This window comes from Gymnogyps californianus, chromosome 4, assembly GCF_018139145.2.
Source record: "Gymnogyps californianus isolate 813 chromosome 4, ASM1813914v2, whole genome shotgun sequence".
NCBI classification, from domain to species: Eukaryota; Metazoa; Chordata; class Aves; order Accipitriformes; family Cathartidae; genus Gymnogyps; species Gymnogyps californianus.
Genome location: NC_059474.1, coordinates 59,429,303 through 59,445,077, shown reverse-complemented (window position 1 = coordinate 59,445,077; position 15,775 = coordinate 59,429,303). Strand labels below are relative to the sequence as shown.

At 38.8% G+C, this 15,775-nt stretch overlaps 1 protein-coding gene across 1 annotated transcript; it reads right to left on the bottom strand.

Moving 5' to 3' along the window:
* Nucleotides 1-1,415: 1,415 nt before the first annotated feature.
* RRH (retinal pigment epithelium-derived rhodopsin homolog) lies at nucleotides 1,416-14,567 on the bottom strand. The gene is made up of 7 exons (XM_050896587.1): nucleotides 14,462-14,567; nucleotides 8,282-8,472; nucleotides 6,552-6,651; nucleotides 5,677-5,830; nucleotides 5,145-5,313; nucleotides 2,441-2,619; nucleotides 1,416-1,521 (listed from the first exon to the last, which is right to left on the bottom strand). The coding sequence occupies exons 1-7, from the start codon at nucleotides 14,565-14,567 to the stop codon at nucleotides 1,416-1,418; spliced, it is 1,005 nt and encodes a 334-aa protein (XP_050752544.1).
* Nucleotides 14,568-15,775: the final 1,208 nt, after the last annotated feature.

Below are 15,775 nucleotides of genomic sequence, written 5' to 3'. Positions count from 1 at the left end.
TGAATGTAGACATCCAGTTAGTAACAGCAGATTACATCAGATTAGCTGAGATCTGTAGTTGCTTAACCTTCAAATGTATCCTGAAAGGGATCAATTAAACCAGCTCATTCTTTATTCTGTCAGAAGAACACACTCTGTTTCAAATCATATCCAGCATGTTTCAAGGTTACTTTAATATGTAGCTTGTAGGGTTAGTATGTAATAAAATATGTCTTTGCTCCTTCTAAGAGGCAGTGCATTAGTTACTGTCCATAAAATGTTCTAAGGTTCCTGAAGAAAATCTAGTACAGCATGAGGATATCGCATGGCATTTTCTTTAATATTAAAAATTACAAATTAATAGGAAGCTTAGATTCCAGAGCTTTTAAAAAATCCTGTAAAAATATGTTTTTACCAAAAAAAGTGTATATTTTAATTTAAACAAGTTACACACTGCAAAGCCAAACTTCAGATGCATGCATACATAATAATAGAAGATATTTATTCTCAGAATCTGAGAATCATCAAGAGTACATATACTACCATTCATAAATAGAACTATACACAGTCATCTTTTCCATCCTGAATAAATCCATTGCTCACATCACCAAAGGTATTTTTTGAAAATTATACAACAGACCTATATAACCATGAGATTGACTTAGAAATTATGAGAAATGACCAAAAATATTTACTCAGTTTTATGTGCCTCCCAAGTGTCAAGCTTTAGGGTGCATTTCGTCTCATTTTCAGGATTTGCTGTGCAGTCACAAGCAGTAGAAACGTACTACTACTGAAACAAAACCTGTCTTTCTTACAAATTCATCTGGTTGTGTGAGTCAAAACTTTAAAAATACATTAAATATCCTGAAACTCCTTCAAAATCCCAAAAGCTGATAACAGATTCGATAGGGTTTGGCTAGATATTTTGGTATCTTAACATATTCACAGAAACAGAACTTTGCAAAGTATATCAACATGGACACTTGATATAGAAATATATTCACACAGGGAGAATCCAGAATATTTCAAGTCTGGAAAACTTTCAAGGGAAGTTGAGGGAAAGTAATTCATGAAAGGAATTACAGGTGCAAAATCTATGTTACTGAACGTTAGCACTTCCTGCTTCAGTCTCTCCCTGCCCCTGTGTCACCTTGTCCAACCCTGTAAGAGTCACAGTGACCACTTCACTAGCCTTTTTTGTTTGGGACAGACATATTGGGCCAATAAACCTCACTCTCAAAAACTGAAGTCTTAGTGGTTTTTGTCTTTTTGTCTTCTTAACCTATCTAAAAAGATTACTGTGATTAACAGAAAACAGCTGGCTGGCTGGGGCAGATTATTATTCCAAAAGATTAATCTTCCAAAAGATTCATTGACTTTAACCCAGATTTCACTCCTTTCCATGTAACTTATGAAGACAAATGACATGAGTTCTACGATGTCAGTGCACTTTGAGATACACTCATGGGCAAGGCATTGTTTATAGTTATCTCTTGTCTTGTCTGACATCGCACCATTGCCAGGATTGCCCTCCGAAATCTGCAAAGGACAAGAAAGGGAAACCAGAAAAATCGTTAATTGGAGAACCAAATACAAAGAAAAACTGGGTAAGCTGGCCTTAAGTATTACAACAGTTTTCAATTATAATAAAACTTACTTAATAAAAAATGGTGTATTTGGAATTCAAAAGGACTTGAGTCTTTTTCACTTCCATGTACAGGAATAACTCAGTTAAGTTCAGTGTTTCTTCTACAACAGGGGTCACAGCAGCTTTTGCTTATCCCAGGACAGGGTATAGCCACAACAAAGATGAACTTACAGAATGAGGAAAAAATGAGACGGTTTTTCATTGACTCAGCAGGATCAGATAAGTTCACCTAGACAGAGGTGAGCATCACAGGCTCTGCTTCTAGGTTGGCAGTAGAGAAAGGAAAGATGCCTCTTGGCAAAAGTCAGTTCTCAGTCAGAGGCGCTGGCTTGGTTAGAGCATTTGATATACTTGCTCAAAACAGAAGAATAGGCTTAGCTTATTTTAAAGAAAAGTGTCAATCCATCCTCATCAGTCAGAATATGACACATGCCAAATCAAGCAAGGAAACGTACAGAAGTTACACGTCACTAAGCCGCCACACATTTTGGCCACAGTCATTAAAACTAGTCTACTGCTGATGCAACGCAATTCTGTTCTGAGAAACCACAAAGGGACTTTCAAAACTGTCTTACAAAAGCTTCGTTAATGTGTTCTCAAAAATCATTACCAATTCAGTATGCTCTGCTGATGATCAAAACAATTTCTTTTAGTCTTTCCTGTCCTAAAGGTCATCTTTGGTAAATCAACAGTGGCTTACCCTTTGATCTCTTCGCTAATCAGTTTGTCATATTTTACAGATGATCCTTCTATAGTTAGATGATATGCTAAAATCATGAAGTAGACTGGTACTAAGTTAGGAACACTTACTTTTTGTTTGCAACGACATAAATGCAGGGATTATAGAATGTGGAAGATTTTGCGAATAGAGGAGCTATGATGGCCATTGCAGGCGAAATTTTCTTTGGGTCTCCAAAGGAAGACCATAAACACACAATAGAATACGGAGACCATGCCACCAAGAACATTACAATCATCACAACAGACATCTGTAAAACAAGAGGAACAGACACATAACCAGTATTACCTGAAGATGAAGACCTCACAACGTAACCTCAAAAGCACATGCACCTGTGTGAAAATAGAGCTATCCAGAATGAAATAACAACATGTAAACAAGCACACCTGACAAATTTTGACAGGCTGTAATGAAATCTTACTTTGGGGATTTAATAGCACATCACACTGCCATGTATTTTGGCATACTGTTATTTTGGCATACTGTTATTTCATTACGTACAATCTTCCTTCATAGTCAGCACTACTGGTTATGTTAAATCTGTCCATCAGAAGGTTAAATGGCCAGAGAGGACTTCACACATGAATTATGACCACCATAACAGGTCACTCTGTGACAATAAATAACAATTTAATGAAGCATGATAGCCATGTTCAAGCATCATACTGAGGAGATATCTGAGCAGTCATGTCTTCTCTGCCTGCCTGTCAGAGAACAATCGGGCATGTTGGGGCTCCCACCCTAGAAGACACCACGCCACAGCTAGAACTGAACAGCGACAAACTGAGGGTAGTGGGAGGATAGGAGAGGACTCAACCAGGACAGACTTTTCTGGCTTTTGTCAGGGATATGAATCAGTAATGGAAACTGGAATGGAAATCTCAAACTAATCAAGAGGACAAAACAAATCACTAGAAAACCAAACAAAACTGCAGGACTCTTTGTATGTACAGGATTCCCTAGTGTTGTTTACCTATACGCTTATCGGTCTTTCAGTGATGAACAAAATGAGAAACAAGTAGTAAATAGGTGCTTTGTATGAGCTGTTCTAGAGCATAACCAATAAACAAGCAGTGATTCTCTCCACAGAAGATTCCTATTTAAATACAAACGCAATACCTATTGATAGTAAAGAAAGAACCCTTTTGTTTAGGAGTTTGTTTGGTGCGTAGAAAGCTTAGAAGATTGTCCTGGTTTCAGCTAGGACAGAGTTAATTTTCTTCCTAGTAGCTGGTATAGTGCTGTGTTTTGGATTTAGTGTGAGAATAATGTTGATAACTCACTGATGTTTTTAGTTGTTGCTAAGTAGTGTTTATACTAAGTCAAGGATTTTTCAGCTTCTCGTGCCCAGCCAGCAAGAAGGCTGGAGGGACACAAGAAGCTGGGAGGGGACACAGCCAGGACAGCTGACCCAAACTGGCCAAAGAGCTATTCCATACCATATGACATCATGCCCAGTATATAAACTGGGGGAGCTGGCTGGGAGGGGTGGGTCGCGGCTCGGGAACTAACTGGGCATTGGTCAATGAGTGGTGAGCAATTGCGTTGTGCACCACTTGCTTTGTATAGTTTAATTCTTTTAGTATTACTATTGGCATATTATTATTATCATTATCATTGTTTTTCATTCCTTTCTGTCCTATTAAACTGTCTTTACCTCAACTCACGAGGTTTTTTCCCTGATTCTCTCCCCCATCCCAGGGGTGGGGGGGCAGTGAGCGAGCGGCTGCGTGGTGCTTAGCTGCCGGCTGGGGTTAAACCACAACAAGATGCTAATTTGTGAAAAAGCAAGCAGTCCAATTCTAAAGAAGGATACTGCTTAACTCCAAAGCTTCAATCTTTTTTTTTTTTCCTTTTTTTTTTTAAATATAACTCAGTGTCTTCAACTGCAAAACAGGAAAGATGCATTTTCGTCACAAATGTGAGTCTCAATTTATAACTGAATCCTCAGTTTCAAGCATTCTGAAAATTCTTCAGAAAAGCAAAATGCTTAAATTATTATTTTTAGGTAAAAATACCATTTTTCAGAGTTTAGCAATGAGAAAGTTTCCCACGGAATGTTAACTTTGCATTGATAAGTAATTCAAAAGCATAGGTACATACTTTTCTGTCCAATTCTCTCTCACTTTTTTTACCATGCCCAACCATAAATCATATCTTCACACAAAATCAAAGGAGCTAGTGAACTTCAAGCTTTCTCAAGGACTTTTATACGTTAAAAGAATGTCAACTTTCCAGGCCGAATATATCATTTTATGCCATTACTCACATTTGCTACTGTTTACATAAGAAAGAGATAAGCTCAACAGACTGAAAAGAACAAGGGATCAGAATCACACAGCTCGGGAGCTTGGAAGTGCACTTTCATTTCTAGGCCATGAGTTCAAATTAGAGTTGACCAATCCATTTCAGATCAGATACACCTGTGAACCAGCAGAAAGCCTAAGGACTCTGCAGACATAAAGAGTAAAAGTCCTCCTACAACACCTCTGAGGTACATTTCTAACGTAATGACAGAGGGTAGAGGCAAGGAAAATTCACATTGTTCCCAGTCTTCAAAGTAGCTATTCATCCGGAAAGAGTATTAGCCAAAAGTAAAGAATCTAGTGTTATAAGCCAAGCCAAGAGTTTTCATGAAAAGTTAATATTTAGTACTAAAGGAAAAGGGGGAATGTAGGAAACAGAAATGCTTAAAAGGCTGCACTGTTCCTTTGCCCTCAAGACTTTAACACAAAAGAACATGCTTAAAACAAAACATGCCCTCATTTACCATACCTTTGTCACATCTACTTGGTCAGACCAATCTACGTTGATGCTCTCCAGGCAGTTACTGCTGGCATATTGTTTCATTGTCCGGGAAACATTGTAATAACAGTAAAACATGACTGTTAAGGGTACAACAAAATTAACAGCAATTACACTCATTGTGTAGGAAACAAAGGACCTGATAAGACAGAAAAACAAAACACAGTAACTTACAAATAGCCATCCAGGGAAAGTTACAAAAGAATTTGATATTTTGATTTGATTATGAAATTTTAAAACAAGCTTTTAAAGAATTAGGAAAATTTTCTTTAGCTTTAATTTTTTTATTAGCAACTACAAGTCTTGCAGTTTTCAAGCATGGCTCAATTCCTATGTTTTTTCTAGACTTGCTCTATATTATTTCCATTGTTTTAAAATTATTTTTATAAATTAGGCTTCATACTTCAGAAAGAAGTTGTTATGCTCATCTAGTGGTGAATTAAATAATCTTAGCCTTCAATGAGACAGCAAATCTAAAAGAAAGGGTGAAGGGGAATCTTACACATCATTTTTCCTCCAATTTACTGTGCATGTTGCTCCAGTCGGATCCGGAGCGTAGCTAGCCCAGCCTACAGTAGGCATGGAAGCCCAAAAGACTGCATTTATCCAAGCAGCAAGGATTAGAGTGGCATAGCTACGGGTAGTCATTCTTCTTCCTGCGGCCAAGCACATACAATCACACACCGCTGTCGTCATCTGCTTCTTTCTGGTGTTGAACTTGAATGACAAGTGGCTTCCAGCAAGCACATACCAGGTTAATAATGTTCCTTTCAAAGGCCTACGTTCCTGAACACTGTAGCATACCTGTTTCATACTGCTGAAGACATCTCAAGCTTTCCAGTCTTTAATGCCACTTAAACACCATCACCCATTCCAACTCCCAGCATACAGGCAGTACCTGATCCTAACCCCATGCCAAAAAGCTTATTATGCAACAGTGCATTCAAGTACATCTTTGCATGATTGCAGGGGGAGGAATTAACTGTTACAATATAGCTGTAACAAAGAGAAAAACATCCAGTACAGTGTTAAAACAACACTAGAGGCACACACCTGCTTGACAGAGGTCAAAACCTCCCACAGCTAGAGGCTTTTCATGTGCTTCTGTATATGGATGTGGCCCTCTAAAGACTGGAAACAGCCATGAAAATACAACTTATAAACAGAGTAACAGCCTAACTGCGAAATTTTCACTTTCCCAAGCAGTACCATCCATGCCAACTAGGTAACTTACTTAACCAAGTACTGTAGGATCATGCCCTAAATTCAAATCATGCCCAGCACTGCAATTATAGAGTTATTCGTGAGAAAACAATACAACTAGCCTCATTTCATAGAAGCCCAACAGTGAACGATTTTTGACCACAAGTACAGTACCTATATCAGGCCTGCAGATTGTCAGATAACGGTCAACTGCAACAACAGTGAGCAAACCAATACTCGCCATCCCAAAAAAGATATTTAAGGCAGCATAGATCTGAAATTAAAACAAACAAACAAAAAAACCCTTTCTGAGAAATCTTTCAAAGGTGCAAGCACAAATTTGTGGACTGAATCGAAGGCACTATGATACATTACATTCAGCCAGTGTTCTCTTCCATGAGCAAGGTACTGAAGGAACTAATTCAATGCAGGCAATTTGGAGCTGGCTCACTTAAAATTAAACATTTCAAAAGCAACCTGCTTGTGTGCCCATCAGAAATCCTAAAGACAGTAGTCTCAAAAGCAAACAAACATCATACTTCAATAAGTAAATTTTGAGATAAAGAGTTTGGAGGTTGCAGGGGTTCAATTAATGTTTTCGATATATGTTAAAGAAACCTGAAGAGCATTTGATTCATCAAAAAAGTTATGGCTTTAGCAAATGTGAGGTCCTGAATTGTCACTCTTTCCTCTGTTGTATAACTACACTTGTTTCACAGATATGGTGCACTGATTTTCCCCATCGGCCCCCATTTTTACGTGTGTCAGATCTACTGCACAGAGTGACATATGCTGCAATCCCAACATGCTCCAAATGCATCTGCCCAGTCATCCCACGGGCAGCCTGACCAGGAAGGACGACTGGGAGGGCTGTGTTACCACTGGCACTCCAGAAATAGAGCGCCCTGTGCCAGACCACATGCCACCAGCGGTTATAAGAGAACCACATGACATTCAGCCATCTCAGTTCACAGGATTCATTTGGTTTAGGCTGACATGAGTTGTCCTTCAAGTGATCTTAACTCCCAAAGCATTGGTAGTGAGATTTCACATCAACTTCAACCCATTACAAGGCAGTTTAGATCCAAAGATGTTAAAAGTGAGGCTTCCTGTCAAACAGTGACTGAATTTTGAGCTTGAAATAACTGTGTACTCAGGCAAGTGATGTCAGATTGTTATAAACCTCCATTATATAAAGGTCCAAAATGTATAGTGTTGCTAGTATTTTCCTTGAGTTATATTTTCAGCATACGACTTCACATTACTACTCATTTTCCTGGGCACTTAAGCGCAACAGTCTTTTAAAAAAGTAGATTTTAAATCACAGTACACAGCGAGCAAAGGGCACCATCTCTCTGCTATGGAAGTATAATTTTTCAGTCAATCTTTTTTTAAAAATAGACAGCTATTAAGACTAGGCTAAATCTTTAACGGAGACCAATAGCCTTGCAGGCCTTCATTTTGGATATTCTAATAGTCCCATTCAAAAGAACATGTATTTGCCAAGCAGAACTCATTAAGATCTGTCGAGCTCATCATTAAAACAGTAGCCACAGCCAAAGTCTTTTAACTATCAAATAAGTCATCAAATGTACATGTGCTACTATAACCTTCTTCATTTGGGGATTTTATTTCCTAAGCTTTCTTAAAGCTATTTTAAAATCTCTAGTTGATAAATGTAAGGCTACACTTTAATGTTTTCAGATTATAAGTTTGGAATGAAATTCACACGAAATCCTATATCCAGAAATTGTTGACATTACAGAACATCAGCTTTAGGTCTAGAGCCAAATTTTGCATCTCCATCTTATCTCTTAAAAGAACTAATATCAGGTAGCGCTACTACCAATTTCTCAGTTTGCTTTTAAGTGCCCAAAACTTCGTCTCTGACTGAATTGCAATACCTGGCATCCAGTATATCCAAATTTCCAGCTTCCATGCAGGTCTGAGGCAGCAGACATGGGGTAACCAATGCCGCTAACACCAATATCAGTAAAAGCCAAGTTGATAATAATTGCGTTGGTTGCTGTTCGAAGCTCTTTGTACTTAACAAAGATGCCTAACACAACAATGTTACTGAAAATGCTTATCACTCCTGTAAAAACAGAAAAAGGGAAACTTTACAAAAGATACACACCAGCCAGTAATATACATGCAGAAAATGCAGCCCATTGTAATATCTAAGTCCTAAACAAGTTTTATTTTCAGTCAAGCACAATTTTGCAAAGAGGATAGACACCTGAAAAGGAGAGAAAAGCTTTTCCAATTAGGTAACTGTCATTTGGATTCAGTAAGGGCCAAAAGTGGAGCGTCTTGCCGAACTTGAGACTTCCGATGCAATGACAAGTATAGCAGAACTTCAAAAGCATCTAGGATTGCAATTCAAACACTCCAGCCACCAAGTACAGTGCTGTCTTCCATGGCAAAAAAGAATGCAGGTTGGTGACTGGCAAAAAAAAAAAGTGGGGCTTATGATGCACCTGATCTAGCAGAAGGCCCCCGCCACCACCTGAGATCTTCCTTTCTCAGTGGAGAGTTTCCACTGTGCATTCAAACAATAATCCTGGGCAAAAGGAATATAGAAGCTTTTGACTTTGCTACTGCTATCCTAGCCAGACTAATTCCCCTCTCTGCTCATGAGGTCCCAGTTCTTCGCAAGCATCAGAGTTGGCTGAGGTTGCTGCAAATGGTATTTTCTAAGCCTCGTCAAGCAGTCTGGATGATTCGCACAGCCTGCCACAGTGGCATGGCTGGGCCCGTACCAGAGCTATTTCCTCCACCTGACAAGCTCTAGGGCTGTGTCATAGCCATGGTAAAAGTCCAGCTCTGCACTGAACTTGCTCCGGCCTCGCTAACCTGTGTATTTTTAAACCTCTTCAGTCTGGTTTGATTCCAACTGTGTCTGAAGTCTATTACTAGGCAACACAAGAAATGGCCAGTAGACAGAGTTGTAATGAAGAAATACAGTACTAAAGCTAAAATGTACGTTCTCCTCTCTTTGTGTCCAATCCCTCTGAAATTTGCTTTGGACTTGATGCTCTTTGAGGTGCCCAGAACACTCTTCAGGACCCTGTGCATCAGCAAGCTTTTTCTGATCCTGGCAACCTATATTAAAACCTCTAGATCCTCCTTTTCTCCTGCTATTCCTCCTTCCTAGCCAAATCCTACTGCATAGCTCTTGGAGTGAGTTTACATGGCACTCCCACAAAACAGGGGGTTTTTTTGTTGTGATTTCATTCTCTTCAGACTCTAGCCTGTTGCAGAGATATCCAGAGCAAACTCCCATCCTCTAAACTTGTGCTAACCCACTATTAATACAAGCTATTAATAAACAGCTAATAAGGTTAAAAACTCCCCCTTGCACCTCAGCAGAGAAAGACTCACAGCCTTTATCAATAAAATGGAGAATTCCAACATGTTCAAGCAAACACAGCCATTAAAAAAATAACTTGTAAATAATAACAAGAATTTGTAAGTTGTTCATAGATTCCCTAGTCTGGCACAGCTGTTACAGTATCACTGAACCAAATCCTAAACTTATAAATATTTGTATAGCCTGGGCATCTTAAGTTACAAGTGCATAGTGGAGTGTTATTTTGGTAAAAGTCTCACAACACATTATCCATGGAAATACCCCTCAGAATTTTTCTTTTTTTTTAATTTTAAAAGTTTCACCTATGAATCAAAACACTATAGTTTTCATCATCACAGATCTGACGCATAATTCTGCAAGGAGCTTGAGTTAATGGCTGTCATACTGAATGTGGACTTCCAAAAGCAGACCCATCTTCTTTCACAGTCACTGCCCATCCTGCTCCAGTCCCCTGGCAATCCATCACCTTCACTGATGGGATTTCTGCTCCTCTGTTGGCTCCACCAAAAACCTGACACACACAGCTTAGCTTTTGCTGACATGCCCCTGTGGAAAGGGCAATAAGGTTTTTAAGTATTATACAATGTTCTTCCATCTGTGTCACGGTCAATGCTGCAGCACAGAGTTAAAAATCTCTAACATCAGTTTATAGTCAGACTACAAACACGCTGCAGTTCAAACAATAACCTCAAATCAGCAGGGTTAGAAAACCTGAGGGCAAGAATCAGTTTCAAGCACTTCAGCTCTACAGTTGAATTTTGAAGACTTCAACTGGTATCAATATGGAAATTCCTTCATGGAAAGTCCTGTGGACTCGATCATTGGCAGTGCACAGGAACACAATCCATAGATTTATAAATACCAGCACACACCCCAGCGCATCAAACTGAGGCAGACATTCATAGAGTCAAATACACATTAGAAGTACCATCTGAACCACTATGCTCAGCGAGAGCTACGTTAATACTATGACAGATATGAAAAAGGGCAGAAGGAAAGCCAGTGCAATCATAATAAAAATATAATAAAAGATGATACTTTGGATAACAGACACTAGGGACATCACCAATTCTTCAGCCTTTAAATGGAGTTTCTCCATTTCAATTACGTAAATTGGTACCTTTTTTATTATACCTGAAACTCACATAAGGAGTTTCACTGCAACATTTTATTAATCAGTACTAATCTCCTACATTACAGAAACTCTCTTAACAGACTCAGTAATTTTAAAATCAAATGAGGCAAAATTATAATTAAGTCTTGGCTATCTCTCTTTCCATTCTCTTTTTAAAACCACCAAGCATGTCTGTTCTCAGGTGCAAGTCTCCTGCTTAGTACATAAATATTACATTACAGATGATGTTGGAGGTGCATAACCACATAGCTTCCATCAGCTATCATATTCATATATTCACACATTTCAGGAATGATACTGTGATGCTATGAGCCCCTAAAATGAACAAAAGCAAGGAGCTGGGGATCTGATCTGAAACCAACACCATAGTGAAAGCACTCACAGTGCCAGTTCTGTCAGCTCTCTTGTTGACAGGTAGTATGTCATCTCTTGGGAGAGAGGAAGCAAAATAGAATTACAAGTTTATAAAACAGTACAGGCTTCTTATGAGGCATGCTTTAACAGATATTGCAGCTACCAAGAATGAAATCAGAAATACAACAGGACTGTAAACTCATATCCTCAGGGTGAAGGAAGAATCCTGCTAGACACACTTAAATTTAGTGCTTCAGAGCCCAGTCTTAAAATGAAGGGGGGGTAGAGGGAACCAAACCAAACCAGGGAAGAGAAAGTGCAAATTGCTAAGCCTATATTCATTAAAAATTTTAGCACCACTAAAACAAATTAATAATAGAGCCAAAAAAAAAGTTCTAGGGAGTAAAATGTAAGAAAGAAGATGGATTCCATCTTAAACAAAGTAAGAAAAACCACGTAGATTCAAGAAATGCTCTCTTGCCCGTTTCTGAGAATCAGGTCAAGTAGAAGAACAAAGTTGCTCCAGGCAGCAGTTAAGCAGTGCCCATTAGAAGAGCAACAAAGCTGGTGAAGGATCTAGAGAACAAGCCTTATGAGGAGCGGCTGAGGGAACTGGGGTTGTTTAGTCTGGAGAAAAGGAGGCTGAGGGGAGACCTTATCGCTCTCTACAACTACCTGAAAGGAGGTTGTAGCAAGGTGGGTGTTGGTCTCTTCTCCCAAGTAACAAGCGATAGGACAAGACGAAATGGCCTCAAGTTGCACCAGGGGAGGTTTAGATTGGATATTAGGAAAAATTTCATCACTGAAAGGGTTGTCAAGCACTGGAACAGGCTGCCCAGGGAAGTGGTTAAGTCACCATCCCCGGAGGAATTTAAAAGATGCATAGATGTGGTGCTTAGAGACATGGTTTAGTGGTGGACTTGGCAGTGTTAGGTTTACAGTTGGACTTGATCTTAAAGGTCTTTTCCAACCTAAATGATTCTATGATTTCTTAGGGGGCAGGGAGTGCAGACCAAGCCCAAGACTTGCAGTAACCTGAAATCATCAGCTGGGATGAACTCATGCAATTCAGAAGAAGCATATGGATGCTGCCACTTGGCCTGTGAAACATCTTAGGGTTAGACAACTATTCCCATATTTCTTTAATTAAACGTTGCAGTTTTGTGAAGACAAAGATAAAAACCTCATGACCTGATCAAGAGCAGAAGAATTTCTTTTTTCCTTCTTTCCAGGGAAGCAACAAAAACTAAGGCAGACCAGTGCAAATACAAGCCCCAACAGAGTTAAGCAAGACACCTGGGTAGCAGCATCAAAACAATGAAGGTTAGGTCTGTGTATAACACAGAATTTACTTTTCCAGTTAGCATTTTAAAATGATACCAGAGCATTTCAACATTATAAGCTGAAGGACACCCATGAGACAGTATTGCTTCCTGCAGCCTGAGTATCCCTGCTGTCATCACTAAAATTAATACACTGACCACTGTAGAGTGCAATACGTAACAATTACTTCCTTCTCAGAAAACAAAGCAATTATTTGCAACAGAGAGAAGCATTCAAACCTTTTAAAAAGCAGCATAATGATGAACACTGTACCTGTACTTCATTCTTATTCTTAGACATCTGCTTATTAACACAGCTTAAATTTTCCAGATGTGAGATTTGCTGTGGTAAGGCATTTGCAAAGCAATCAATCATACTTTCAAAGATTATATAGACCTTACTGTCAAAAACATTCCTCATTAAGAAAGCAAAGTCCAAGCTACAGGTGAAAGATTTACTAAACTCCCCCAGTTATAATAAGGAAAAAAAAAGAAAAAAAAATCCCAACCACAAAGTAATCCAACTTTTTTTTTTTTTAAAGACATTTAATTTCCATGCAAGATTAAGAAAGAAGAGCTGGGTTGATTCTGGCTAATCCCATTGATCACCTATGATAGCTCTGATCCCTAACACCAGGTGGTCAAACTATCTGAAAAGATCACCTTGTTACATACAATGTAATCAATTTTAATTAAAATATAACAAGTATCATACATACTTGCAGCACCTAATAGGTCCAGTTACCTGCAAACAGCGTGGTAGTACTGCAGAGTGTATCTAGCTTTCCAATACTTGACCATCATCCATCTCTGCAGCTTCTTAACAGTCTACTGATCTGTGTAGCTGTTCTACCAATTTCTCTAAAAATCTGAAATAAATGATTGCCTTTGCATTCAAAAATGCTCTCTTTACCAGAACAGGAATTTGATACTCACCACTTCAAACAGATATGCTACATAAAATGTGACCATCAGCAATACTATTTCATATAAACCTAAAGTACATTAATATTTTAAAGTATTTTAAAAGCTAATTATAACATAGAAAATGTATGGTACAGTCTATGAATAAAGTATTTATAAACTGATTTAATCTTCCATAATAAAGGTATAGAAGGCCTATTTTTAAACACAGTAGGTTTCAGGTTTTGGTCAGGTTGATATTTCATTGCTATAGCACTCAATGCTTCAGAAAAACAGTACTGAAGCAGTTGTGGTTACCACAATGAGAAAGTTTTCAAGGGAAAAAAAAAATATAATTCCATAATCATTCAAGTTTAGCCAAAGGCCATTGCCATTGCAGTCACAGGGAATGAACACGATGTCAAGCCTTCCAGTGTGCTTTTTCTAACGTGTCATCAGTGAAAAATACAGCCGCAACTGGAGTCTGCTCTTCTCTGATTAATGACCAGCTCCCTCCCCCAAAGTCACATTCCAACCCTTCCCCTTACATCCCCCTAACAGACACCCGCTCACATGCTCAGACTACACATATATTACTACGAACATGTGGTCCAGGAGAAATCTCAAGATAGCTTCGAGCACATCACAGAAAAATGCAAGATGTGACAGCTATGCCTTATTTTTATCTCTCTTGCAAGCTGGCAGAAATTAATTCTCACTCTCTTCTATAATTACATATCAACAAAATATATTTTTCAAGACATAACACTGCCTTCAAATATAGAGCAGAAAACTTAGATGTTTCTGCACACTTCAGATGTTTCTGCGCATTTCAGTCAGCCTGCTGATTGCCAACTTGTCAGTAAACTGTGGAGAAAAGCCATCAGACATTTGTGTAATACAAAATGAAATACCATCGCTGTTACTATACAAAATGAGCATTCAGATCTACAGTTCTATTTTAAAAAGTTACGCAACAATTTGCCAATGCCCATACCTGCTGTTATTAAGTAAGCTGCAACTATGTTGTGCTCAGTCTGTGTAAAGGCTGAATGAGCTTCATTGTCACTTTCTGAGGAATTGGATGAATCATTCCAATGCATTTTGGACAAAAGAGACTGTTGTCTATCCTCTGCAATAATTCATCAAGACGACGAAACACTACAAACCCCTGTCAGACAAATTCTTTCATTATTCAACAGACTCACTGAACAATTTAAAAAAGGGGGGTAGGAGGGAGTTCCCCCCCACCACTGACAGCCTCCAAGCATGATTTAATTGGACTAAAGTACAAAGAAGTTTACACTCCCAATCTATGCAGGAGATTGTTAATTAAAACAAAGAGCAGCACAGAACTGAGTACATTTCCAACAGTATGCTTAAACTTCATTCTTACTGCTAAAGAGATTAACTGTCACATGCCCTCAAACTTTTTCCTTCAAACCTCTTGTGCAATGCTTCGGAAACCTCAACAAAAGTTGGCTCAGGTCAGTTGGTCATCAGCCTGACTTGGAATTAATTCTCATCATCAAAGCTAACACACAAAACTGCAGCACAACATAAAGACACAAATGTCAATTTCTTTAAAAAGCAGGATACGCTTACTCTAAAGTCCATCCCTTCAAATCCTTAAAGACCTACTTCTTCAAGATTCTTAGTTTGATTTAAACTCTCAAGCTGGCTGACACAGACAAAAGAACACACTCCAGTATTTTCTAATGTGAAGCATGACTTTCAGAAAACTCAATTGCTACATTTCTAAAATAGCCTGGTCTGCAGAAAAAGGTGGTTGAATATGCCTTACAAGTCTGACACCCTCCCTCTGCCAAACACACACACGTAAGCTTACTTTGGGCAAATTTTCCAAAGCATGTTACTGGGCAGAAAATTATTAGGCATTTTCCAAAGCCTTGAGCCCCAGAAGCCCATGTTTTCTTCTCTTCTGTGATGAGGTAGCAGCACACCAAAGTAAAGACCTTATACAAAATCCTGCATAAATATTAGCTGCAATAAACCCTTGCCCAAAGAGCTTAAATGCAGTATCACTATACGCAATCAAAGAAGGTGTTTCCCACCAGTTCCCCTTCACACGGTTTTTGCGTCCAGTTTTGTACTCATACTGGGTATAAAAGCGACAAGGATGAGCAACCAGTGGTTCTTCAGTTGTATGTGGTTCACAGGCAGCTCAAGCAAGCTCCCAGGCTAGAGCTGTGTCTTCTGAGCAGCAATAAGGGTGTAGTGACACAGGCAGTATTGAGGAATATAGCCATCCCACAGAAAGGAATTATACCTGAAGAGCTCTCCCTTCTCT